Raw genomic sequence first — 25,146 nt, 5'->3', positions numbered from 1 at the left:
ATGAATCACTGCTCTCCAACCCTCATTAATCTTGTCTTCATGCTCTAGCCTCCTTCCTTACCCCATCTATAAAATGTTAAATCATCTTTATCCTCAAAAAAGTGTTCCTTCGATCCTGCCTCACTCTCAAATCCTTCCCTCTCACACTGTTAGCCAACAGGTTACTTGGAAGAGCATTTTGCCCTCGCTATGATAACTTCCTTTATCTTTCATTTATCCCTCATTTGATTGCGTTTGGATTTGGGGCTTCACGTTCCCATGAAGGAACTCTGGATCCCTCACACTGTTAGCTTAATTCTACCCTGTCTAGTTCCTAAAGTGATACTTCTGATTGTCTACTTTTTAAAGACACTTTCCTCCTCTGTGTGCTACATTAGTTATTCTCCTGCTTTTCCTCTTCCCCCTTTTGCTGCCCCTTCTCAAGTTTTTTTTTTTAATTGTTCCATTACTGAGCCTTCTTCTCTTAGTCTCTAAACTCTTTGCTTATTCAATATCTTCTATTCCAGTAACTTCACATATCACTTCACACCATACCCAGATTCTCCAAATCCACCTGAGAGGCCCTGACTTCTTCATGACTACTACTCATTTACAGAATTAAGTCTAAATTGTTGGTTTCTTCACAGTTTAGCCTAATTTCCCACGACTACCCCACTATATGTTATCATTCTCTTTTTAAACCTTTCAGAGGTTCTCATTACCCTCAAGATAAATTCAATCCAATATTCTTACTTTTAGTAAATAAACTGCGATGTATTTAGAAGTAACATAAAAATGGATGGATAGATGATGGATGGATGGATAGATAGATAGATAGAGCAAATCTGTACCATACCAAAGAGAGCTTAGGATACTATTCATAATCTAGTATCCGCTTACCTCACCTCTTATCAACTCTTTCCCCAAATGAGGCACATGGAGTTAACAGTCAAAACCAAACATAATTAAAGGAGCACTTTGAATTCAAGCTCCAGCCACACTAAAACTGCTGGTAAGATTCCCTGAATGGGCTATGCTCTATCTTCAGTATCTTTGCAAATGCTATTTCCTGTGCATGAAACAACCCTCCTTTCTCATACCAGGCCCTCACCCTTAAGATCACTTTATCTCAAAACTAGTTTTGATAACTTAGTTAGTGTCTACTCTCTAATCTTGCTATACCCTATCCTTCCCCCCAATTTTGGTACTTGTCATCTTACTTTCTTAATTAATTAATCTGCTACTCATCTGGAAGTTTTTTGAGGAGAGGAACTCTATTAAGTTAACCAGAGTATCAGCAGTTTTTAGACTAGTACCTAGAAAATGTCAGGTGATTAATAAATATCTGTTGAATCACAGTAGAGTTGTCTAATTCAATGTTGTTTTTATGCCTGTAGGCTTCAATAATACTATTTCAGTTCATGAGTTTATCTTTTTAAGCCCACAGTTCTTCTGGAAATATTACCTCCTCTGTAAAGCTCTCTTAAACCATGACCTAACCAAGCCCCATGCTAGGTGCCTCTATCCATGGTGCTTTTATAGTCTTTTGTGCTCAATTCTGTAGTTACTCTTCATTTTACCATCTTATTATTCATCAGAAAGTCACTATCTACTAGATATTACAAATTTTTTGAGGTTTGAGACTGAGGTTAATTTCTAGCCACACTCCTAATACCCAGTATAAAGCTAGCAATATTACATAAAAATCATAAAAATATGGATCATTGTATCTCTGGATCTAGCAGCTTACTACGAAAAAAGTCAAAAATAAATACATAACTACATGTATACATACTTACTCTTTATTTTTATTTTTTTAAGATTTTATTTATTTATTGGGGGGTGGGGGGAGCAGAGGAGAAGCAGGCTCCAAGCAGGAAGCCTGACGTGGGACTCGATCCCAGGTCTCCAGGATAGCGCCCTGAAGGTGGCGCTAAACCGCTGAGCCACCGGGGCTGCCCATATACTTACTCTTTAAATACATCAATCAACTATTCAATCTTAGGTAATGACAAGGCCATCTCCCTAAATAAGTTGAATCTTTCCTTTCTCCTAAATAGTCCTATGGAATTTTACAACAGAAGCTAAGCTCCAAAAACTAGTTTTAGCAAATTATAAGAACCGAAAATCTGGATATGCAATATATCTCCAGGTAAGTAAATAATAAAGGCTTTCAGTGATTTTGCAGGACCTGTAAATTATACTACACTGATGTTTATTTAACTGTGAATTTCTACTACCTTAATGGATACACTTTCAGGTCCAGCACAAATATAAAACATATGTTTAAATCATTTGAAATACACATGTAACATTATTCTACACTTCTGCAATGAACATAACAAAAACAAAATACAATTACGTGAGACTGCAATTTTCCAGAAAGTTGAATTCCAGAAGTTGTCTACATGTTTTGTTTTTTGAAAACTTAAACACATTTTGTCAAAGAGACAAAGTTAGAAATGTTGACTATAGAAGCTTATGAAGTGGTTGAGTACTAAACATGTAATGTGAAAAGAAGCAAAGAAAAATACCATTGTGGCACAAGTATTTAAAAAAACCAGATGAACAAAATTGAATATTGTTTTATCCATCCTGAACGCAAACACCTCTAGGAAAGAATAGAGGTTTAATTAAAGGACAGACCAAGAGCTATATATATATGGAGACTACTATGGAGATTCTAGAATATAGACTTGTGAGGACTTAGGGGTTTTCAAGGTTAATAGCATGCTAGTCCTTATATCTAATTTATCTCTGAACATTACAAGCCAAAATACACCAGGCTTGACTTTTCGGTCCCAAATGTAATGAATAAAGGGAAGAAAACAGGCTACTTAACAACAAAAAAGGTTTCTGAAGAAGTTGGGCATGAGTCTGAAGGACAACATGGGAAAACACTCAAAATAATGTATGTTGTGCTAGGAAGATGACTTGGGTTTGAATTAACTGGGCTACAGCAGTAACAGAAAATTCTGTCTGGAAAGCATGCTATAAACATAACTGCTGTAGGGTCAGAGTGGTGGCAGCAAAGGTACTGGATCAAAACTCCCTCTTCTCAGTAAAGTGACAGGTTCAATCCAGCACAATTCAGTCACTATTAAGAAGGTTGGCATAAAGTACAGAAGAGTGGGGCAGGTGAGTAAGTGAGAGAAAAACAATGCATGTTCATGAGCTTTTTAAGTTTGGTTGCTTAAAACCAGAAAGGCCTATATTTTCAAATACAGACCTCGGTCCACACTTTGATACACTGTTTCATGGAACCATTAACTTCTGGATGCCACAAAAAATCCTAAAAAAAGAAACATAAGAAAATCAAACGTCAAAGAAACTTCTATCTGCCATTCAAAATAAACACACACACACACAAAATAAAAATAAATAAACACAAAGCTCTGTCTTACAGAGGACCTAGAGCACATCACCACTTGTCTGTAACATCTCCACTCTTATCTCAGATGCTTCTGCTTGTATCCTCTTCTGCTTTCCTCTAAATTACTCTCTGTAGTAATCTTTTAAAAATTTAAGTCCGATCTTGCCACATTCTTGCTTAAATATTCAAGGACTTTCTATGGCCCTCAGAATAAATTCCAAAGTCCTTAACACTAATAAAGAGGTATAGGATCTGGCCTCTACCAAGACATTCTTCTGCGTTTTCTCCTGCCACTTTCTCCTTCACTCTAAATACCCTCTTGGTTCTTGTTCAGCTCCTGGAATGTTCTATGTGCTTCTTTTTCTCCAGGACTTTGCACATGCTGTTCTGTCTAAAATGCTCATAAAACTCTTCCACTGAGCCTAACTTGCTCCTGCTGATCCTTGAAGCTTCAGTTGAAATATTTCTTCCTCAAGAAGGAAACTATTTTTAATTCCTTGTTTTGTACATTCCTAATGCTCCACTTTTTCCTTTTTACCATCCTTATTCCACATTTAATGCATGTAGAGAATTATAATGACTCGCAAAATCCATTAGGTCTAGGACATCTTTGTCTTGATCCCCACTGTATTCTGAGTATCTAGAAGTCACTGCAACTAGGAATTCAGAAAATTCACATGTATTCTCTTATGAATATTAATCCTGAACACCTACTAGTTTCAAATTAACATAAAGATTATTTTTTTTCTGGACTAAAAAAAAATGAGACCAAATTCTCCGTTTTACTACACAAAACAGTGCAAACATTTATTCAATCGTTTGAACTATTCTTACCTATTCTAAATACACTGAAATATATTTAGTATACACAAAGCATTAGCTGACCTACAAATAAATTAGCCAACGAATATAGTTTCAACACAACATTTAGCTTACTATTACATGAACGTACCACTTTAACTGATGCAATCTTGTCTTCAAAAGGAATGTTTCCATGCTGTCATTAAAGAGAGAACAGAGAAATATTAATGTATAAATTAATTTTATGTCAATAATTCTCCCTTTAGCTGCTTTTGTTGATTTATTTATGCTCCACACCTCAATTGTCTATATTCAACCTGAAGGGAAAAAGACCTGCATAGAATACCAAAAAATAAGTGATACTACATTGTTAATATGTGATTTTTAATATCTAAGATATAGTTCAACGATAAAACCTCAACTTCAAACAAGCAGATATGTAAACATGCCTACATAAATTATCTTTTTGCCGAGGTTCCCACATTCCGCTTTAGTCCTAGTATCATTATCTATAGCAGGGATGGATTGCTCCTCTGCAATTCCTGAGTTCTGGTCCTCCTAACCCCTCCCCCCCACCCCAACCTGGCCCTCACTATTAGACAGAAGCACATAACTAGTTCTGGCCAATGTTACATATTTAAATGTGATGTGGGTCACCTCCCACTTCCCAGGGCAATTTTCTAGTCTCTGGCTTCACCTAATGCCAGACTGCAGAAGAAGAATGTTCCAAATGATACAACTAGAAATTCCAACAAACAGGAATCCCTGAATGGCCACATAGAGCAAAGCCTCTTGCCAGTCCACCTACAACATGCAGCACTATGTGAGGAAAAAACTTCTGTTAAGATTGTAGAGTGGTTTGTTGCTGCAGCAACATCAAGTCCGTGCTCACCAGCATACTAGTTACCAGTCCTGTCTGAACAGGAGTGCACATATATGCCTCTAGGTTATTTTGAGTTTCGCCTTGAAACCGTACATATGTGGTCCAGCTGAAGAAAAAAACGAAGTTTGGAGACAACCTCTTGTAACCAAGTGTTCCATATAAAGAATAGAAATCCTTTCAGGGTTAAAAATCAAGGCTGGGGGGTGGGGGGTGGAGGTGGTCAAATAAAGAAGCTAATTCTCTTCCTAAAACCAAGGTTGAAATGTCTTCATTAATTTAACCAAACAGTATTTATATTTATATCTCTGAAATAAGCCTTGCTTTAATCAGCAGGCTAACTTTTAAAATTCAAGCATCATTTCCTAAAAGGACTCTTGGGACCAATATTACCTTAAGGTGTGTTCTATGGAATTAGTTTCCTTTGGTCAAATAAATCTTGGAAATACTGGATCAAACAAAATCACACACGTGTTTCCTCCTCCTATCCCATCCCAATCTCCTTAAGATTCTTCTTCAGAGAAATAATGCATCATGAACTTTTTGCTCCTTTTGCATAGCTCAGTTAATTCAACTCAATCTCTCTCTTTTCTTTTACCATTTTACTTATTTTTTTACAGATTTTATTTATTTATTTATTTATTCATTCATTCATTCATTCATTCATTCATTCATTCATTTATTCATTTGACAGAGCAGGGGAGAAGCAGGCAGAGGGAGAGCTAGAAGGAGAAGCAGGCTCCCCACTGAGCAGGAAGCCCAATGCAGGGCTCCATCCCAGGACCCTGGATCATGACCTGAGCAAAAGGCAGACACTTAACCAACTGAGCCACCCAACTCTTTCTCTACATCATTTTAATGTAACATTTGATATATACAAAAGAATGTCACATATGTAAGTCACAAAGCACAGTAAAAATAAATAAGCGCTCAAGTCCATGGCACAAATCAGAGCACTACCAACACAGTGAGTGACCTGTATGGAACTCTCCTTAATTCCTTGCTTCACCCAAAGGAAAAGCTACATTGAATTTTTTTTTTATATTTTGTTTTCTCTTTTATTATATAGTTTCGTCACATGCATATGCATCCTTAAATGTTACATTGTTTCACGTAATTGGCTTTCTCTCCAACTTTCAACTTTGAAAAATGTCAAACTTAAAAAAAAAGAAAAGAAAAATGTCAAACTTAGAGCAAAACTGACAAAATTATGAGCACCCCAACCACCCTTTATCAATTGTTTATGTTTTCTACACTAGCTTTTTTGTCTCTCTCTGCACAGACATACACATAGTTTTTCCTTTACTGAACCATATGAAAATAAGCTGCAGACATAACACTTCACCTTTAAACACACAAAGCAAGTTATTTCCTAAGAACATAAACATTCTCTTATATAACTGCAATACTATAATCCCACCTAAGAAATGACATTGATAAAACATTATTAATCTAATATACAGTCTTTGTTCAAATTTCCCTCATTTCCTAATAACATCCTCCCCATAGGTCTTCTATTTTAATCTAGAATTCAATTAAAATCAGGTATTTAGTTATCAAGTCTTTTAATCTCTTATAATCTAGAATGCCTTCTGACCTTTTAAAAGTTTCCTACATCAATTTATTTTATTTATATATATAAAATATTGTATTTATTATTTTTGTAGACTCTAGGTCAGTTGATACAATGCACCAAATCTAGATTATAAACACTGAAAGTTACCCTTTGTATCTGTTTCTTAATAAATGAGTAATAATAAGTTTCCCTAATAATAGTTCTGTAGGTTCACAGGCTATAAAGGTTCACCCTCACATGAGACGTTATTTTCTGAACTGTTTGTAACAATTTATACTCATACCAATAGTTTGAGATACAGTCTTTAATAAATCTTGTCAGACTCCATATTTTTTGCCATTGTAAAATTTAATTTCTGTCACTAAACTAAGTCTATAATGGTATCTTACTACCATCTTCATTTAAATTTCCCAGATTACTAATGAATTTAAGCATCTTTCCGATTTATACTGGGATTTATGTTTCCTCTTCTGTGAAATGCCTGGTCATGCCTTTCCTCTCTTGTTTTCTATTGGGTTTTCTTTTTATTTTTTTATTTTATTAATTTGTGAGTCCTTTTATCTCTTGTATGTATCTTCTGGTTCATAGCTTGTCTCTTCTTCTGTAAGGTATCTTTTAATGAACAGATTATCTTACTCTTAAGATTAAGGTATGTGAATTTATCCATCTTTTATTTTATGGTTAGCACTTTATGTAGGAAACTTTTCCCTACTTGAAGTAATGAAGATATTTCCCTGAGATTTTTTTGTTTTGCTTTGCTTTGCTTTGTTTTGCTAAAGGTTTAAAAATTTTAGCTTCCATATATAAGTCCAAATTTATCTAGAAACGATTTTACTTGATGTGAGATAAGGGGTTCCAATTTCACTTTTTTTTTTGTCATGTGGGGTTCAGTCTCATGACCCTGAGCCAAAATCAAGAGCCAGACGCTTGAGCCACCCAAGTGCCCCACATGTTAATTTTAAAGCTATCATGTTCCATTGGTTTCTTTGTTTTAGCTCTACCAATTCCATACTGTCTTAATTACGACAGAATTAAAATAAATCTTGATAATGGAAAATAAGTCTTTTCCACCTTGTTTTTTAGACCTGTTGTGGTTATTCTTGGTCCGCTGCCCTTCCACATAAATTTTAGAATCAACTGGTAAAATTCCATAACAAATCCTGCTGAGATTTTATTTGAATTACACCGAACCTATGGATCAATTTAGGAATAACTGACATCCTTACAATATTGATTCTTCCCATTCCAGAATATAGTGTATATCTCCCATTTAATTTTATCATTTTAAATGGTGCTTACATAAAGTTTTATGGGTTTTCTACATACAGACCTTCCACACATTTGCTAGACTTATTCCTATGTATGCTATGGTTTTTGTTAACTATTCTACACAGTATTTTTTAAATGAGTTTGAACTCTATATTCCTGGTGTGTAGATAAGCAACTCATTTTTAACAGCTTTATTGAGTTACTACAATTCATTTTTGTATGTTATATCTCAATAGATACTATCTTGTTAAACTTTTTATTACATCTAGTAATTATCTATAGATTCTTTGGAGTTTTCTTTGTAGATAATTGCACCATATGAAATTCTGAGTCTGTATCCTTCCAGTCTTTACATCTTTATCTTTCCTTGGGTAAGGATCTCTAATACAATGTTGAATAGAAGCAACAATAGTGAACATCCTTGTCATCTCTTTGAACTTAACATAAATATGTCTAACATTTCACCATTAGGAACATTTACTATAGGCTTCTAGAATTTGTATCAGGTTAAGTTAGATATAAAGGAACTTATCTAACAGAGAAGAAATGATACCAATTCTCTGATGTTATTGATGCTTGCTTAATGGCCTAATACTTTGTCAAAAAAGATTCCAAGTGTGCTTTGAGAAAAATATATTCTCTGATTTTTTAGTGTATTCTTTGAGTTTAAGTTCATAAAATTAGCATGTTGATAGTCAACTATATGCTTAGTAATTTTGCTTGTCCTATCATTAAATGCATGAGCAGTGAACAATTCTCTCACCTTGATGGAGGATTTGTCAACCCTTCACTGTAATCATATTAATTTTGCTTTACACATTTTAAGGTTAATTTATTTCACGCCCACGAGTTTAAAAATCTTAGTGTTACAATCTATTCGGTCTTATATTAATATGACTTATCTTTCTCTAATAAGCATTTGTCTAGTAAATCTTTTCTCATTTTTAATTAAAACCTTCCATATTCTTTTGTTTTAGATATCTTTTTTAAGCAGCAGAAAGTTCTTTTTAAAACCAACCTGAAAATCTGTGCTTAGCTGACAATTTAGACTACTCATACTTATTTTGACTATAAATGTTTCTACTATCTTACTTTTTAATTTCTAGCTCCCTCACACATAGGTTTTTAAAAATATATGTGGAATATATATAAAAGTGATTTTTACATATACATGTTTTTGTATATGTATGTATGAATGTACGTGTATGAGCATATACGTGTGTGCAGGTTATGTATGTGTGGGACATGTACTTGGCATTAGATGGGTTTGATTTTTTTTTTTTAATTTTTCTTCTTCTGGTTTGGAATTCACGCATCCTAATTCTATCCTTTTAGTTCTTGCTTTTGATATTTTACTATCATCTTTAACTTAAGTTCTAAAGTAAAATAATACCTTGAAGAATAAAGAGGATATTAGAAAACTTCATAATCACGTCCCTCTGACTTACATGCTATTTTTGGCCAGTTCTTCAATACGTGTAAAAAGACATTTTTATTTTATACACACTCTTTGTTTGGATTTACACGTACGTGTTTAGGATTTTCTTTAACCACTGCTCCTTATATTTCAGATCATTTTTTTCTTAAGTTATTTCCCTTCTTCCTGTTTACCCTTTAGAAAATCCTTTATTATAAATCTAACCAGCAGTAAACCCTTATTGCTTTTATTTATCTGAAAATGTTCTAAATTTCAAGAATAGACATTTGTATGCTAGGTACATAATTCTAGGTTGAAATGTCCTTTCTCTCAGAAGCTTAAAGCTATTATTCTAGTGTCCTCTGGCTTTCAATATTACCACTGAGAAATCTGCTGGCCCAAAGCTTAGTCTTCTATACACAGAGTACTGCAGCTATTGGTATCTGTCTTCAGGCCAGCCTAAACCTACTGAGTGTCTGCTATTATTGTTCCTTATCTCTGGTTTTAACTCATGGTTTGTTCCTTTTTGGGGGGAGCATCTCTCATTTCCTCAAAGTCTAGAAATACATCAGCAAGTATAGGATCTAGCTGGTTTGAGATAGAAGGGACCCCCAGAGTCTCTAGTTTGCTCTATGGCTGAAAGCAACACAAACATGTGTTGTTGTTTTTTTAAATTTCGTTGTTGTTGTTTCTGCAAGACTTCTCAAGTTTTTTAATATCGTAGCCTAAATTAAAACCATCTAAAAGGGGGATAGGATACCTAGCTCTGCCCAAACTTCTATGACCAGAGCTTCTTGCAGAATTAGTCTTCTACAAAATGGAATTTGAGAAGAGTCCTGCTCTATAGCTTCTTTAAGATTTGGGGGGGTTTTTGCTTTAACACAGAGAAGAAAAAAATTCAAATAAAGAATTACCAATACTCCTATCCTACCCAAACAAACCCTAACAATGCTAAAATAATAGTAATAATCAGCTTCTACAAGATACCAGGCTGTGTGAAGCCCAAGACATGTATTTAAAAAATAATAATGAGAATACATAATCTCTGTCTTCAAGGTGTTCAGACAAAAGAGCTAAGCAAAATACATTTTGGCAAATGTTCCACTAGCAGTTTGAACTAGTTTCTCAGTAACTTTCTCTTTTAGACTATGACAAACTGTCTTTATTTCTTTTGAAAATGCACATAAATTTAAATGTATCTTGTTTGGTAATTGTGGGTTAACTAGGGACCTCTAGAAAATAAAGATTAGAAACATAGTGTTATAACTAGGGCTCAGAAACAATGTACTCCATTCTACCTACTTTTGGCTGTGGACTAAATCATTATAGTTTTTTTCAACTAACTGCTGCCAAATCCATTATTCCAATTTTCAGAAACTCACACTATTCTGAGTGTAGAAATATTAAAACTGTTTCTTTGAAATCAGAAATCTCTCTACAAGTTCATTCAAAGCCTTTTACTGTAAATAGTGACAACCTCTTGTCATTAAACAATTCCGACACTTCTGTATAATTTTGTGTGTATAAATACAAATTAAAAATACATTTACAGATACCAAATTAAATGAAAAGTAGACTTTATCATTTTCCATTATTCAGATTTAAAATCTATACTTGCCTTTCCTAGTGGACAAAATCGCTAGTATTTGACGGACTCTTCTCACAAGGAATAGTTCCTGAGGATGTAGTGATTATGTGACTAGATACTTAGCTGTGAAGTCCCTCATTTTTCAACTCCTTACCACAGGACAAGTTGAGGGGAACAGGCAGATTTTCATCATAAAATCAAGACCCATTCTCTCTACACTTCTAAGTTTCCTGTATTTTACTTTTCTCTCCTTGCTATTGCCCACTCCCAATCATATGCAGTTAAAGACAGGGATTAGAACTTTGTATCACACACACACACAAAAAAGAACTTTGTATCACTTAAAAATGTACAGAAGGAAAGATATGATAATTCACAAAATATTAACTAGTCAACAAATTAATTAACAAATATATATATAGACAGTGAAACATTCTTGTTAGTTTTCAAAGAAAGATATATCTTTAAAATCAGAATTTTCTATAAAAAGAGCACAAAATTGTTGTTTTAAGTATACAGCATAATTGTGCAGTGCCAGAAAAACTGCAGAAAATTAGGTCCTGATGGACACTGCTAATAACAGTATAAGTTAAAATAGTTTAGCAATATAATCGGTAGTTTTTAAAGTGTTTGTATTCTTTAACTGAATATTTGCATTACAGAGATTCTATTCTACAGAAATAATCTAAAAAGCAAAGTTTTCACACAAAGGTGTAATCAAGAATGTCCTTTTTTAAACTGTAAAATTAAGAAAAAATAGAAAACTAAGAAAGAAAGAATTATATAAAATTACATATATAAAATACATATATACATGTACTCAATAATACATTGCCATTATGAAGATACTTACATTGATTATATAATAAAATGGTGAATTATGATAAGGGGTGGGAGATGAAGATATAAAATTGTACATTATAAGATTACAAGATTATTTTTACTTTTTAAAAGAGGCTGAAAAGAAATATGGCAAAATATGAAAAGGAGCATAAGGGATATTTGCTCTTAGTTTTCTTTCTAAGAAATTCTAAGAAGTTTTTCTATCGAAAGAACTTATTATTCCGGAAACTCAAAGTTTAAGGTAATAAAAGCTTTACCAATACCTTACCCACCACTTCTTTTTCTTATGTTCCGCATTATGGTTATCATTCTTTTTTCCCTCCACCTTTCCCAAAACCAAAGTAAAACTTTTATAGTTCTCTTTGTTAATGCAGGGAGGCATAATCCTCCTGTAATTAACCAGTTGATTAACTTCTAAAACAATAAAGAGAATAGATAAGTTTTACCTTATTTCCTTCTTCTTTCAATTGGGGATTGATTATTTTTACAAAAGAATAAAACAACTGACGAATTCTGGAATCTCCAACAAATGCGATATGTTTATCTACAAGACAGTTCTTTGCTTCACTGAAATCAATAAAGAAACATTAATTAAAAAGTAAAATCAGCACGTTGGCAATTCAAAGCACACAGTTTGTGAAGAAAGTAGTACAGGATTATCATACACACAGTTATGTTACTTTAGAAATAGATGGCCAGGTTTGTTTAACCAACCAGCCCATCGATGATCAACTGACTACAATGATCAATAGTTACAGCCCTCATTTATTAAGTGTTCAAGAGGTACTCTAAGTATATTAAGTGCTTTATAGCCATTATCTCAGAATAACTCCATGATGTAGCTCTCCAAGTCCTAAAGCTAGAGTCCTTCACTCAGGGGCTACTTATTGCCTTGGGCCTGGTTCTCTCTCACCTGAAATGAAGAAGCTTGGACAAAACTCTTTCCCCAATGCGTTTGGCAGGAATCTTCATTTGTACTCACCTCCTACCCTCCTTCCACCTCCCATCAGCAATTCTCTACCATCATATAGAGAAGTACCATATAGTATTTTCTTTGTTTCACTAACTCCTTTCCACTAGATATGAAGACCTATCCTAAAAAAGAAAACAACAAGATGAAGAAACCTTACCTGATTTTGTATTTATGCATCATGCAACTGTGAGGTTGCCAAACTTTCTCTCCAAGAAATCTGCCACTTGAGAGAAGGTATTCACATGAATCATTGCCTGTACAGTTAAACAAAGTGTTGTCAACAAGTCATATTTTTATATATTGATTATCTGACCTCATGTAAACTCTGAGATGAGAAAGCACAAAGTTTTCTATGCTTCACTATACCTTCTAGGTGCATATGACTCATCCATGAGAAGCACTGTAAATTTCAATAAATTAATATTCAAGAGTTAAGAGCCACTAATCACAGATGCTTCCCATAAATGAGACTCCTAATTCTTTTTTTTTTTTTTTGAGACTCCTAATTCTTAAATGCTATATTCACTCTTAGCAGTTCCTTCTGCTTCAAGATTTTTTTCCTAGGAACATCGTCTCAAACTTAAACTAGTCTTTATATCTGTTTACCATTCCTAGTTGGGAAAGAAATTCTTATTCCTTAATAAGAGAAAAGACTTTGGAAATTACTTCTTACTCAACTATGATAATGTATAATAAATTTGCACAATTGGAAATGCAGTAATGGAGATATTTATAAACCTACTCCCTGATTTTCACAACTTCCCTGTGAGAAAGTATGTTATCCATATTCTGTAAATGTGCAAACGGAGAAAAAGATTTATTCAAGAACTTCCTATTGAGTTTACTAAAATCTCATCCTTTTATAATTTACAAAGATAAGACTTAAAAACTATGTTAGCTACATAGTGGCTGAAGGTACATGGTATCAGTATCAATAGTAAATGCAGATTTCACAGTCATTAATATTCAGTCTCTGAATATTCTCTTATGAACATTCTCTTGATGTTCTTGTGTTCGTTTATGATCAATTAACTCCTCCCAGTTTGGGTGGAGCTGTCACAGTTTCATACAGGAAGTTCCACACCTGGGAAACTCCTCAATCCTTTGTAAACCGGGACAGATGGTCCCTCTATTTCCTTTGGCCATTTTATCAGATATTAGCTTAAATGATCAAGGAGTTTAAAAGGGAGTTGGATGCATTAAAGGAAAATCCATATATGTCAAATGGATAAGGGAATAATGAGATATTTAGAATAACCATGGGGTTACAATAAAATATACATATCATTTAAATTACTCTAATTCTTTATTAACAGTCAACAGCAAGCTCTATTTGTTTCACAAATAGGTAAGGTTAGGATAGAGGAACACTAAAGCACAAAAATGGTACAGAACCATTTAGGGAGGGGATAGAGAAAATCCAAAGACATTTAAAGCAGAACGTATCTCTTTTCTCAGCTGGTTACCCATGTATCTGGCCAACATACAAATAAAACGTGATACAAATACAAGACAGGTATGCATAAATAATGAAAGTGCTGTTATTTCAGTGTCATAAATTCTAAAATAGAACAGGAAGGAAGAGTGAAAATACTGCATTGTTGTGCAGTAACTGGATAGGAAAACTGGATAGGAAAAGCAGAATATCAATTATTAAAATTTTGCAATTATATATGTAGCCTGCACAGGTTTTTTTTCTTTTGTATTTCAAAGATTTTTTAATAACATCTCTCTAAGGAAACTATAAATAATCAGTTCTTAATTCTTTCTAATTATTAAAAACTAATTCTTGTTCTAAAAAAACAAAATTAAGTTACATAAATAATCAAGAAGGAGTAAGGAAAGGACTATAGGAACACACAATTATTTTTCTAAAAAATCCTTCTGCTTCATTCTTTTATAATGGTTCTATAGTAAAATCCTATTAAAAATCCAGTAAACGTTTAAAATTAGAATGAAAATTCCCTATTTATAGCATTTCCACCTCTGTATAAACATATCTATAAACCAAGCAAAAAGTCAGTAATATCTACCTTCTAAAAAACTTACAAGTTACAAATAACTAGGTATTAATTCTGTGGATTTTTTTCTTCCTTTTCTTCTTTCTCCCTTTCTTTTATCGTTACTTGATTTTTGCTTTTCAGTAGAACTTGAAATAGAAACACATCTTGACCAATATTCAGTATGTGGGATTATGTTATTTGTTAAGTGTCTATAGGGTTATCAATATGGTTTTATGGAAATGGAAGTACAATACCAAGATCTTAAAATAACTTGTCTTTTCTTCACCAGAAAATGTGTTTAAAAGTGCAAATTTCTTCTTTTTTTCCTCAATACTACTATTCACACATTGTTCTTCAGTAGTTCAACTAATGGGAAACGAAGCTCTGACCTGATGAATCCATATTAGAATCCCCACACCCTCACCCCATACCCTCGACCTCCGCCCCAACAAAACAGGTTTGGAATTGCCACTAACCAAAAGGCACTATAAACATCATATTTAGAAACTACTGGTCTTTCCAGGAAAGAAACTTTAAATTTGCTAATGAATGCTAGTTGATGACGATCCTTCTTAATGTATTTTATGATGCAAAGTTTTTTTGGTAATCCTGGTATCTGAAACCGATAGCCTCTGTATCATATTGGTTAAGGTTCCATCAGAAGATAGAAATTGTATCAGCTATTTTAATAGCAAGAATCTAACATAAAGAACTGTTAGGAAAGTAAAAGAACTGCTAACTAGACAACCAAAAAGGCAAGAGACTTTTTTATACTTGTCTGAAAAATAATATAGGGGTGACAATAACTACTATTATAATCTTTTCAACTACTGTTATAATCTGATTGAAAATAAATTAACCTAATCTAGAAAACTCCCAGAAAATTCCATACTCTAAAACAAGTTCTTTAAAAGGAGGGAAGGGGGGGGAACCTGGGTGGCTTCCTTGATTAAAGCCTCTCCCTTAGGCTCCTCAGGATCCTAGGATGAGACCCTGGACAGGCTCAGTGGGGAGTCTGCTTCTTCCTCTTCCTCTTCCTCACCCTCTGTCCTTCCTGCTCATGCATTCTCTCTCTCTCTCTCTCAAATGAAGAAATAAAAACCTAAAATAAAACAAACCTAAAACAAAACAAAACAAATTCTCTTTTCCTTGAAGGAAGTAATTTTGGATAAAATCACTAAATGTAATATTCGTGTTAAAATAAGATAAAGTCCCACATCTTTATGATCTTTAGTATCTTTATGATGTATATTAAACATACATAAATGTCTGCTGGCACATATATTTCCCTTTCAAAATCTACCTAGAAAAACCCCAAACAAAAAGAAAACAAAAAATCCCAGTTGTTATTTTCAATTGCCTCATATATTTTGATAGCTAGTTTAAAACAACCAATGTGAGATGCAAGTTGCCAAGTGCTCAGATAAATCAAGCCAGGGACACAATAAAAACAAAACAAAACAAAAAAACCAAACACACACACACACACACACACACACACAAAACAAAACAAAAAAAAACATCTAAAAGGATACAATTATCTACTTCGGCTATCTCCAATACTAAGATTATCTAGATGAATACCTGTCTTCCTCTTCATTCTATTATCTTAACCATAAGCATTTTGTTTTGTCAATCTAAAGTCTCAGGTTTTTATGCATAATTTTTTTCTGTAATAGGTACTAAAAGCAACCAAAATAAGTAAAAAGATAAACACGTGTAAAAAAAAAAAGCTAAAAAACAAAATATAACTAAAGAAAACATCTAATGTTCTAAATAAATCATAGCTTTTATTTCCCTTTGAATAGAATACCTCTGGCATACTGCACCCTTAGACTGGCTGAATCATCCTACCAAAGCTATCTGCATAATTTTTTTCTGTAATAGGTACTAAAAGCAAACAAAATAAGTAAAAAGATAAACACGTGTAAAAAAAAAAAGCTAAAAAACAAAATATAACTAAAGAAAACATCTAATGTTCTAAATAAATCATAGCTTATATTTCCCTTTGAATAGAATACCTCTGGCATACTGCACCCTTAGACTGGCTGAATCATCCTACCAAAGCTATCTGTTTCTTACCACCAACTGTGAAAATATCAGATCATAAAGTTTTTAACATGATTTGTAGAATATTTTGCTAAAATTCAGCAAGGTTACGCTTTGGTCTATGTTGAAAAGAATCACCGTTTACATTTTTCTTTTGACAAACTAGGAGTGCCTACATGACAAGTGGTGTCATATAGATCAGGATCTTCCTGGCAAAGAGAGAAAAGGCTAAGAGACCTAGAGTTGCTTCTTTTTTTCTTCAATTTCTGAAGCTTTGAACTCACTTTTCTCCAAAACATGCAATAATATTTAACTGCATTTAGTATGCCTAGTGACAGAAAGGAATTATATTTCAACAAAATTAAGACACATTTACTTTACAAATTAAAAAATTAAAATGTATCCAGATTGGAACTATCCGTAAGGCCACAGATACTGGCCTCTTGTCACAGAAAAGATGTTTTCAATCTGTAATCACAATATTAATGGACATTTTGTGATCTGGTAGTATTGGAGACTGAGAAAGTTCAGACAAAATATAGTTAATAGGATTATTATTTAAAATGTTGTTCTAATATTTTATGTGAAAGTAATATCAATGATAAAAAAAAAAACCCTCTAATTTCTAAAGTTGAGATCAGAACATACTATTAGAATTTGGAATTCAATGAAAACCAAAAGAACCAAGTGAAAGGAGAAAAACAGAAGGAAATAAAGACTTTGAAAATCTAGTTATCCAATTATTATTTATGGAATTGCTACTCTGTGTTGAGTAGGAATCTCAACTACATCTGATGATTTAAAGATGAATAAAATACCCTTGGAAGCTGACAGTTTGTGTGGGGAAGATGGATATAAATTATTACAATACAACCTAAGCACATACTAATTGCTATAGAAACACTGAATTTCTAATTCTTCTTTTTGGTGGTGGTGACATTTGAATCGGACCCTGAAAGAAAAATCTGGTCTTTCTTTTAAGGAGAGAGGTCACTGCAGGCAGAGAAAGTCAGGTATCGGTGAGATATGTAAAAGGGCAAAGCATATTGAGACTGTGAGCCTGAAGTTTAGAAAGAAGGAAAAAGATAAACATAGGTAATAAAAAGTAAGCTGGTCAGATTTTGAAGTTTTACACAAGTAACTTTTAGAAAATCATTTTATTTGAAAAAGAAAAGGAAAAGTCTTAGCTGGTACTGTGAGGCTGAATTATTATTTTTAAGTGATTTAATCCATGTCTCTCTGGAAAATGCTTTCTTACTCCATCTTCTATACATCACCAACTGTCTAAGAAGCTCTGAGAAAGGCAGTCTATAACCTAATGGTACGAGGCAGACTAACTGGGTTGTAAATCTTAGCTCAATCACTGACTAATTGTGTGTCCTCAGGCAACTTAACCTCTCATGCCTCATCTTTAAAATGTAAATAATACCGTAATTCGCTGGATCTAAGACCACTGATTATAAGACACATCATTATTTTATGTAACACTAGAAAAAATGTTATCAATTAAACTTTGACATGCAATAAAGTTTTAAAAAAATTCATCCTGATTACAGAAATGTTGAAAATGGAGGTTGGGATGGAGGATGAAATATGGTAATTTTATCTACCTCCCAGAATGCTGTAAAGACAAAAAGAGTTCAAACCTGTAAAACCCTTAGTAGAATAGCACCTGGCATATAATAAGTGCTCTAAGGTAGCATGTGTGTCTGCCAAGCTTCACTTTCTGTACTATGTATTCTTTCTTTACTTTCTATGGTTTGTAAAGCAAGAGATGCTTTAATATGTGTATTCAAACTGCATTCACTCTACTTGCCTGAAGCGTACACACACCTACACGTTGAAGATTTTAATATAAGCATAAACCTCTGTATCTAAAGTCCTTTCTTATTCTAAAGATTTACTGTATTGTGGTTCAACTATAGCATCATCTTTGTGTGAAGAGCATTATATTTCACTCAGGTTGACTCTGCCAAAGCATGAAGATGTCTAAAAACTTCCTGGTAGGATCATTATTTTTCCCAAACAGTCTCTGTTTGTCAAGTTCTTGACATTCAGTCTGGGTAAGTACACACACCAGGTGTACTGCTTCACACTGAAGACATGAAGCACCTACGGAAGCTGATGACTAGCTTCTGGAGGAGGCTTTACAAACAACCCCAGATTGCTACACTGACTCATACAGTTCCATCTGACATTCTGTTTTCCCTGCTGATGACAGATCTTGAAAGGATGAAATACATAACCTAAACATAATAATTAGTATCCAAGCTTATAAAAAGATAAAAAAAAAACCCACCATATAAAAAAGGGAGGGAACCAGCTATTTACCTTTAGCACTATAGCACCAGTTATGACATTTATCTTTGCTACTTCACAGAGACAAAATCGAGTTAGATTACTCTCATCTTATACCAAACTAACATAAAGTGATTAATGATAGTTAGAAAATCATCTTCAAAATGACCACAAATTAATGCTTCAATACTGCTGGTTCTCCTTCACACATGAAAGTGGCTGACTTCTGTTGGAGCCACTGCAGATGAGCCAAAGCCAGGCCTGCCAGATCATATGGCTGGGACCTATGGGAGGCTGAAGGAGAAAGGCCAAAAGGGTATAAACAGTTTATCTTTTGAAGTCAATTTAGTGTGTATATCTATAGAGACAGAGAACTATTCATCCAGTATGGTACTAGAGTGGAGATTTTTTTCATCCTCAAGAATCGGAGAAAACAAAGCAGCAAAACTGCTCAAAATGTCCTACACTTTGAAAGACCACCTGGGAAGAGAACAGAACTCAGATTCCAGTACCCATTTACTGGATATTTTGCCAAAGCGGGTGCCGAAGTTCAGTGGGAACCGCGTTCAACGTGCACCTGCCCATTACACGTTACATCTTGACCAATTACTCTCACAGTCACCAAGATCTGTCCGGATAATGGCTTCGATAATACTAAGAGCCAAAAATAAAAGATCCTATCATTATTAATTTCCCTCAGCTTGGCAGCCTCTCTCCTAGTGGCATTTTAACAGAGAAAATTAAAAAAAAAAAAAAATCAATCAACAAGGACAAGTAAATATCCCTTGATTACTGAAAGATAATGCGTCCTGAAGTAAGGAGGTCGTATTTCCTTTTCCTCCTTACACCGATTTTAAAACCCACGCTGAAGGCCTCCTTTCAAACGGCTTTGCAACGTGATTTCCTTGCCCACCTTCATCTCCTGTCAACCCATAACTTCTTTTCAAATACCTGCCCCAGTCAGTGCCTTTACTTTGTAAAAAAAAAAAAAAAAGAAAAGAAAAGAAAAGAAAAAAGTGTGCCACCAGAACCCTTTAAACGTTTCTGAACCACAGAGGCTGGGTGACACCTCCTCCATTTGGCCGAGGGCATCTTTCGCCAGCTGTCGCCCAGGCGGCAGAGGGGAAAATGGGGCGGCCCCTGCCGCTGTCCAACAACAGCTCGGCTCGGCGGCAAGGGCAGGAGGCCGCCTTGAACCAAGGCTGAAGAGCCGGACCCCAGGGCGCAGAAGAGACGACCCCAACTCCTGGCAGAGCTGCCCGCGGCAGGGCAGAGCGGCCTCTGCCTTCCTTCTTCGGCGCCCCGGGCCGCCCCCGAGGCCGCGGTCCGACCTGGTGCACGCGGGCCCCGGGCCCCGGGCCCGGCGCGGCTCCCCCGGCCCAGCTCGCGCGGGAGCCCGGACCCCGGCGGGAGCTCGCGCCAGGCCCGGGGGCCGCGGCCGCGACCGCACGGCGGGCGGCTGAGCGGGGGGAGGGGGGCGGCCCGCCCTGGGGTCCGCGCGGTCGGCCCGGACCGCCGGGCCGCCGGGGGGCACGTGGGGGCGCCGCCTCCCCCGCCGGCCCGGCGCGCGGACGGACGGACTGACGGCCGGCGGCGGGCGGCTACCGCGTGAGCGTGGGCGTGTGTCGGGCGAGGGGGGCGGCCTCCAGCCGCCGCGTCGCCTCCTCCCCCGGCCGGCCCCGGCAGGGGGAGGGCCCGCTCACCTCGGTAGCGGCGGGAGGCGAGGTGGCACGCCGCGAGGAGCAGCACGGCCACCAGCGCCAGCACCTTGGCGCTCCTCACGCTGAAGTAGTGGTTGATCTCCCGCTTGCCCAGGTTGTAGGCCACAGCCGCCATCTTGGTTCCTCCATGACAACAGTGCGCGGCGGAGCGGGGAAGGGGCGCCGCACAGGGGCAGCACTGGGGCCGCCGCCGCCGCAGCCAGGCGAGGAGCCGCCGCCAGCCCCCGCGCCCGCCACCCGCGCCCGCCGCCGCGGCGCCCCGGGCCGCCACCTGCCCCTCCTCGGCCTCGGCCGCGGCCGCCCGGGCGGCTTCACCCCAGCCTCGCCACCCCTGCCCGGCGGCGCCGGTTCCCCAGGCGCCCTGGACGCCTGTCTCCTCCCCTTCCTCCTCCTCCCCTTTAGCCTCCTGCCTTAATAGCGGCTGCGCCTGCGACGGGGGTCCGGATGCCCAGCGCTCGGGGGTCACGGGCCCCGGGCGGCCCTCCGGGGTCACCGGGTCACGGGCGCTGGCGGGCGGCGGCAGCGGCAGGGACATGGGGACGGGGAGCAGAGGGGGCGAGGGGTCGCAGCTGGCCCGCAGGCGAGCCCTGGGGCTTCCTCCTCTCCCACTGGCCACTACCTGAGCCCAGGTTGGGGCCGCAGAACTGCGGTTCCGGAGACAAATACACTTTATTGCACGCCCTCGCTCCCCAACACACGCTTTCCGAGCTCTCTCCCCCCTCCAACCTGCCCGGCTGGATGTGATGTCCCGGGGCGGGGGGCGGGGGGGCTTATGGTCACCCTGTCGGGTCCAGTCTGCTGATCCTAGCTGCTCGCCAGGTGTTGAAACTGCTGCTAGCCCTAGCACCGACCCACGAAGAAGACCAGTCTTAACTCTTAAACTCACTCTCTTGGCCCATTTCTCTTCAAACTCAAACAAACAAACAAACAATAAAAAAAAAACCACAAAGACTTCAATTCCAGTAGGCGAAGGTACACCAAAGTACAGAGCAGAAGGGACAGAATGAGCCCAGCTTAGTGTAGGTGTTGGGGGGGGGAGATCCCCCACCCTTCCTTTGTGTTTATGCGAGGGCTGGCTAGGTGGATGCGCCAAACATTAAAAAGTGTGCTCATGACCATCATTCCTGCTCTTGAAGTGGGTTAATGTTTGTGGTTATCCATAAAGCAAGCATGTCTTTGCTTTTGTTAAGCGCTTGTTATCCCTCACTCAGCTCTCTCGCTGTCTCTCTCCCTCTTTTTTTTTTTTCCCCCTCATCTCTCCTGAGCTGCCCTGCAGATGGGAATGGTTATTTACATTGCTTTTCTATCTACTTGCCTTGTTTAAAGTGAGCCACTGGTTAGGTGGGGTGTTTTCAAGTATTCTTTAAAACTTTCCCATTTAGCCATTCCTGAACTTGTGTCTATGAGCCCCTCTTAAAATTATAGAATGTTAGATTTGAAGGGACTATCGAGATCTTGTCATCCCAATTCGTTTCATCCAAGGACTCTTTTTATTATGTTTTCATCCGTGGACCCCATATCTTGAAAGATTTTGTCACTTAAATGAAATCACATACATCACTGTCATGGATGTAATGCTAATAAGCAATAAAGTTAAATAAGTGTACAAACACTAGGCACTGTTCCCTGGAAATGGTCGCTTAATTTTGGCTGTCACTCTTCTGGTCCAGGGTTGATCACATGCTGAAGGAATTAAATCAGATATTGTAAAAACCAGATAAATAACTCTGCTAACAGCATATGGTCCGCCAATAACATCCTAGAAATTTCTATGATGTCATCAACAGCAAATTAGAATTTCTGATCAGTGTGTGATAACCAGTGTTAGCCCGCAGGGTTGATTTAATGCCTGCCAAAAGTAAAGAAACTTGACATTTTATTTAATTGCAATTTCCAGAAGGCTTTCTGAAATATTGTAAATAGCTTGTGGACTTCATTCTTCCTTCCCTCTAGTTTAAAGCTAATCCCTCTCCTCTGCTCTAAATCTCTTCCCATCCCCTTTTCTTGGGGTGTTGATGACTCCATCAGTCATCCCTATGTCAATCGTCCTCTATCCGTGTCTTCTTTAAACACTCCCTCTCTCCTGGCTGCTTCCCTTCCACCAATAAGTTTCTCTTTTTAGTGAAATACATCCATGGACTCTGTGTTTCTGTGTGTTTACTTCTGCATCTCTCTTTTCTTCTCTGACAAGTGTCTAGAAAGCGTAGTTGATTTTGAGGTCTCCACTGGCTCCACTCCCATTCTCCCTTCTAAAAAACTCTCAAATATGCTCCCTCCTCTCTATCTCCTTGTTGTTGCCTTGGTTAAGCCCTGACTTCTTGCCTAAATTTCCTATTCCTTTAACATCTTCCTCAACTCCACCTCAAAAATCCAATCTGACTGCCTCTCTGCCATACCTCTAACTGGACTAAACTTTTTCAAAACTCAAATCTGGTGATGTTAAAAACTAGTGGCTCCGTGTTTATTTGCATGCCCCTCAACCATCCAGAAGGCTTACTAATGTTTTGCAGGTTACCTTTCCCCCTAATAATCTGATAAAAAGAGAAACCATCTGATAGGAACACTTGCAACTGTGCATTACTTAAAAACAGAAGCAAGAACAGAAACTACCATATTTATCCCTCTCCTTTCCTCCTCCTCTTCCTTCTTCTTCTAACCAAATATCTACTTCCCATTATACCACAGGAGGTAATAGAGATAAAGAGGACGGGAAAAGGAGACACAATGGAGCAGCCATAATAGTAGGAGGAGCAGTTTTGAGGTGAGAATCTTCTGGTATAAACTGTTTCTGCTTCACTGTATTCATTCATTACTGTTTATACCGATTTAATTTTTTATTATAGTGTAATTGACATATGTTAATCTCAGCTGAGCAAAGTAATGATTGGACGTTTATATGTACAGTATTACAAAAATAACCACTACAATGAGTCTAGTTAACATCAGTCACCATACATGGTTACAAGATATTTTGCTTGTTTTTTTTTTTAAGATCTCTCTTAGCAAGTTTGAAATATGGAATTAGTAACTATAGTTCTCTTCTGACTTGAAAAATTCCTTCTTCCTCTTCCCCAAGCTGTCTATTTCATCTGTGTCTTGGTATATTATTTCATTTGGGAACCTGGTCTCATAAGTCTCCCTTCTTTATTTCTACCTTTAGTTTATCCCTCTTCACTGTTTGCCCTACACATAAGCTCAGTGTTTTCTGTTTAAAACACCTTCCTTAATTCACTACACAATCTCTTTTCTCCCTATCAAACTTCTTGAAGGAAAAATCTGTGGTTACTCTTCCTTTCTTTCTTTCTTTCTTCCTTCCTTTCTTTCTTCCTTCCTTCCTTTCTTTCTTCTTTCTTTCTTTCTTTCTTTCTTTCTTTCTTTCTTTCTTTCTTCTTCTTTTTTTTTTTACTACTTACTGATTTTTAAAAACTTGAAAACTGACCTCTACTCCTATTACTTTACTTAAACTGCCTGCTCAAATGTCAACTACATCCTAAATTACCAAATCCAGTGTCTTTATCTTAGCTTTATCCTTCTTCTCTGCACAGCATTTTTGGAATATTTGCTTTCTTAAAATCTTCTCTTTTTTGACTTCTGTGACACTACAGCCTTCTCTCTCTCTCTTTTCTCATGCATCTCCAAGAAGAATCCTCTTGCTTTTTAAAATTCTTGGAAGTGAGTACTTTTCAGAGTTTTCTTGTTTGGTTACTTTGTTTCTTGGCAAACCTACATTACAGGTTGGCTTCAACTATCCCACTGGATCCGTGCATGCAACTTAGATTCCTCTCATGAGCTCCAGACCTCTTTCATATATCTCAGGGATAGCTTCATTGAGTACTTTATGTAACCTCAGACTCAGTGTGTCAGAGATCAGTTTTATTTTCCTTATAATCCCATTCATCCTATTATGTTTACCACTTAGTTTATTGACATTACTGTCCTTCAAGTCATGCCTGCTAATCTTTGGCTCATCTTTCTCCACTGCTTTATCTAAAGTACAGGTTTTCAGTTGCAGGTATGATCACAGATGAGCCTTTGGATAGTCAGAGCAAAGTACTCAAACTTCCATTTATAGTGAATTCCTGTTAAGAATGATTTAAAAAGATAATTAGATGATAAAAGCAAACTTCACTTAACACCGCATGGAATGGATAGCCCCTTTCACAGAACTGCAAAATGGTATGGAAGGCAAGGAATTTTTATAGGCTTAAAAAAAAAAAAAAGAACCAAGGAAGGTAAAAAGAGAAAATATCTAATAGGCTGGAGTCACATAGTCAACTTTGTTTGGAATGAGAAGAAACAAGGAAATAAGTATACAGCCCAGAACTAGCCTGGCATTTGGGGATCAGTAACCACATTTCTGGTTAAGTGGGGGGCAT

At 37.0% G+C, this 25,146-nt stretch overlaps 1 protein-coding gene across 5 annotated transcripts in view; it reads right to left on the bottom strand.

Annotated features, from left to right (window-relative positions):
* CASD1 (CAS1 domain containing 1) overlaps nucleotides 1-21,452 on the bottom strand; it is a 49,123-nt gene extending 27,671 nt beyond the window's left edge. The window contains exons 1-5 of one of the 5 annotated variants that reach the window (XM_072764287.1): nucleotides 21,181-21,452; nucleotides 12,857-12,953; nucleotides 12,173-12,293; nucleotides 4,305-4,349; nucleotides 3,209-3,271 (exon numbers count right to left, since the gene is read on the bottom strand). In XM_072764287.1, coding sequence (XP_072620388.1) covers nucleotides 3,209-3,271; nucleotides 4,305-4,349; nucleotides 12,173-12,293; nucleotides 12,857-12,879 — 252 coding nt within the window. In that variant the 5' untranslated portion in view covers nucleotides 12,880-12,953; nucleotides 21,181-21,452. Of the gene's footprint in view, nucleotides 1-3,208; nucleotides 3,272-4,304; nucleotides 4,350-12,172; nucleotides 12,294-12,856; nucleotides 12,954-20,752 lie in introns of all 5 variants that reach the window. The other 4 variants (XM_072764285.1, XM_072764286.1, XM_072764289.1 and 1 more) reach the window with 4 other exon arrangements.
* Nucleotides 21,453-25,146: the final 3,694 nt, after the last annotated feature.

The sequence above is a fragment of the Vulpes vulpes genome, chromosome 7, assembly GCF_048418805.1.
Source record: "Vulpes vulpes isolate BD-2025 chromosome 7, VulVul3, whole genome shotgun sequence".
Lineage (NCBI taxonomy): Eukaryota > Metazoa > Chordata > Mammalia > Carnivora > Canidae > Vulpes > Vulpes vulpes.
The sequence above is the reverse complement of the archived record's forward strand: the minus strand, read 5'-3'. Positions and strand labels throughout refer to the sequence as shown.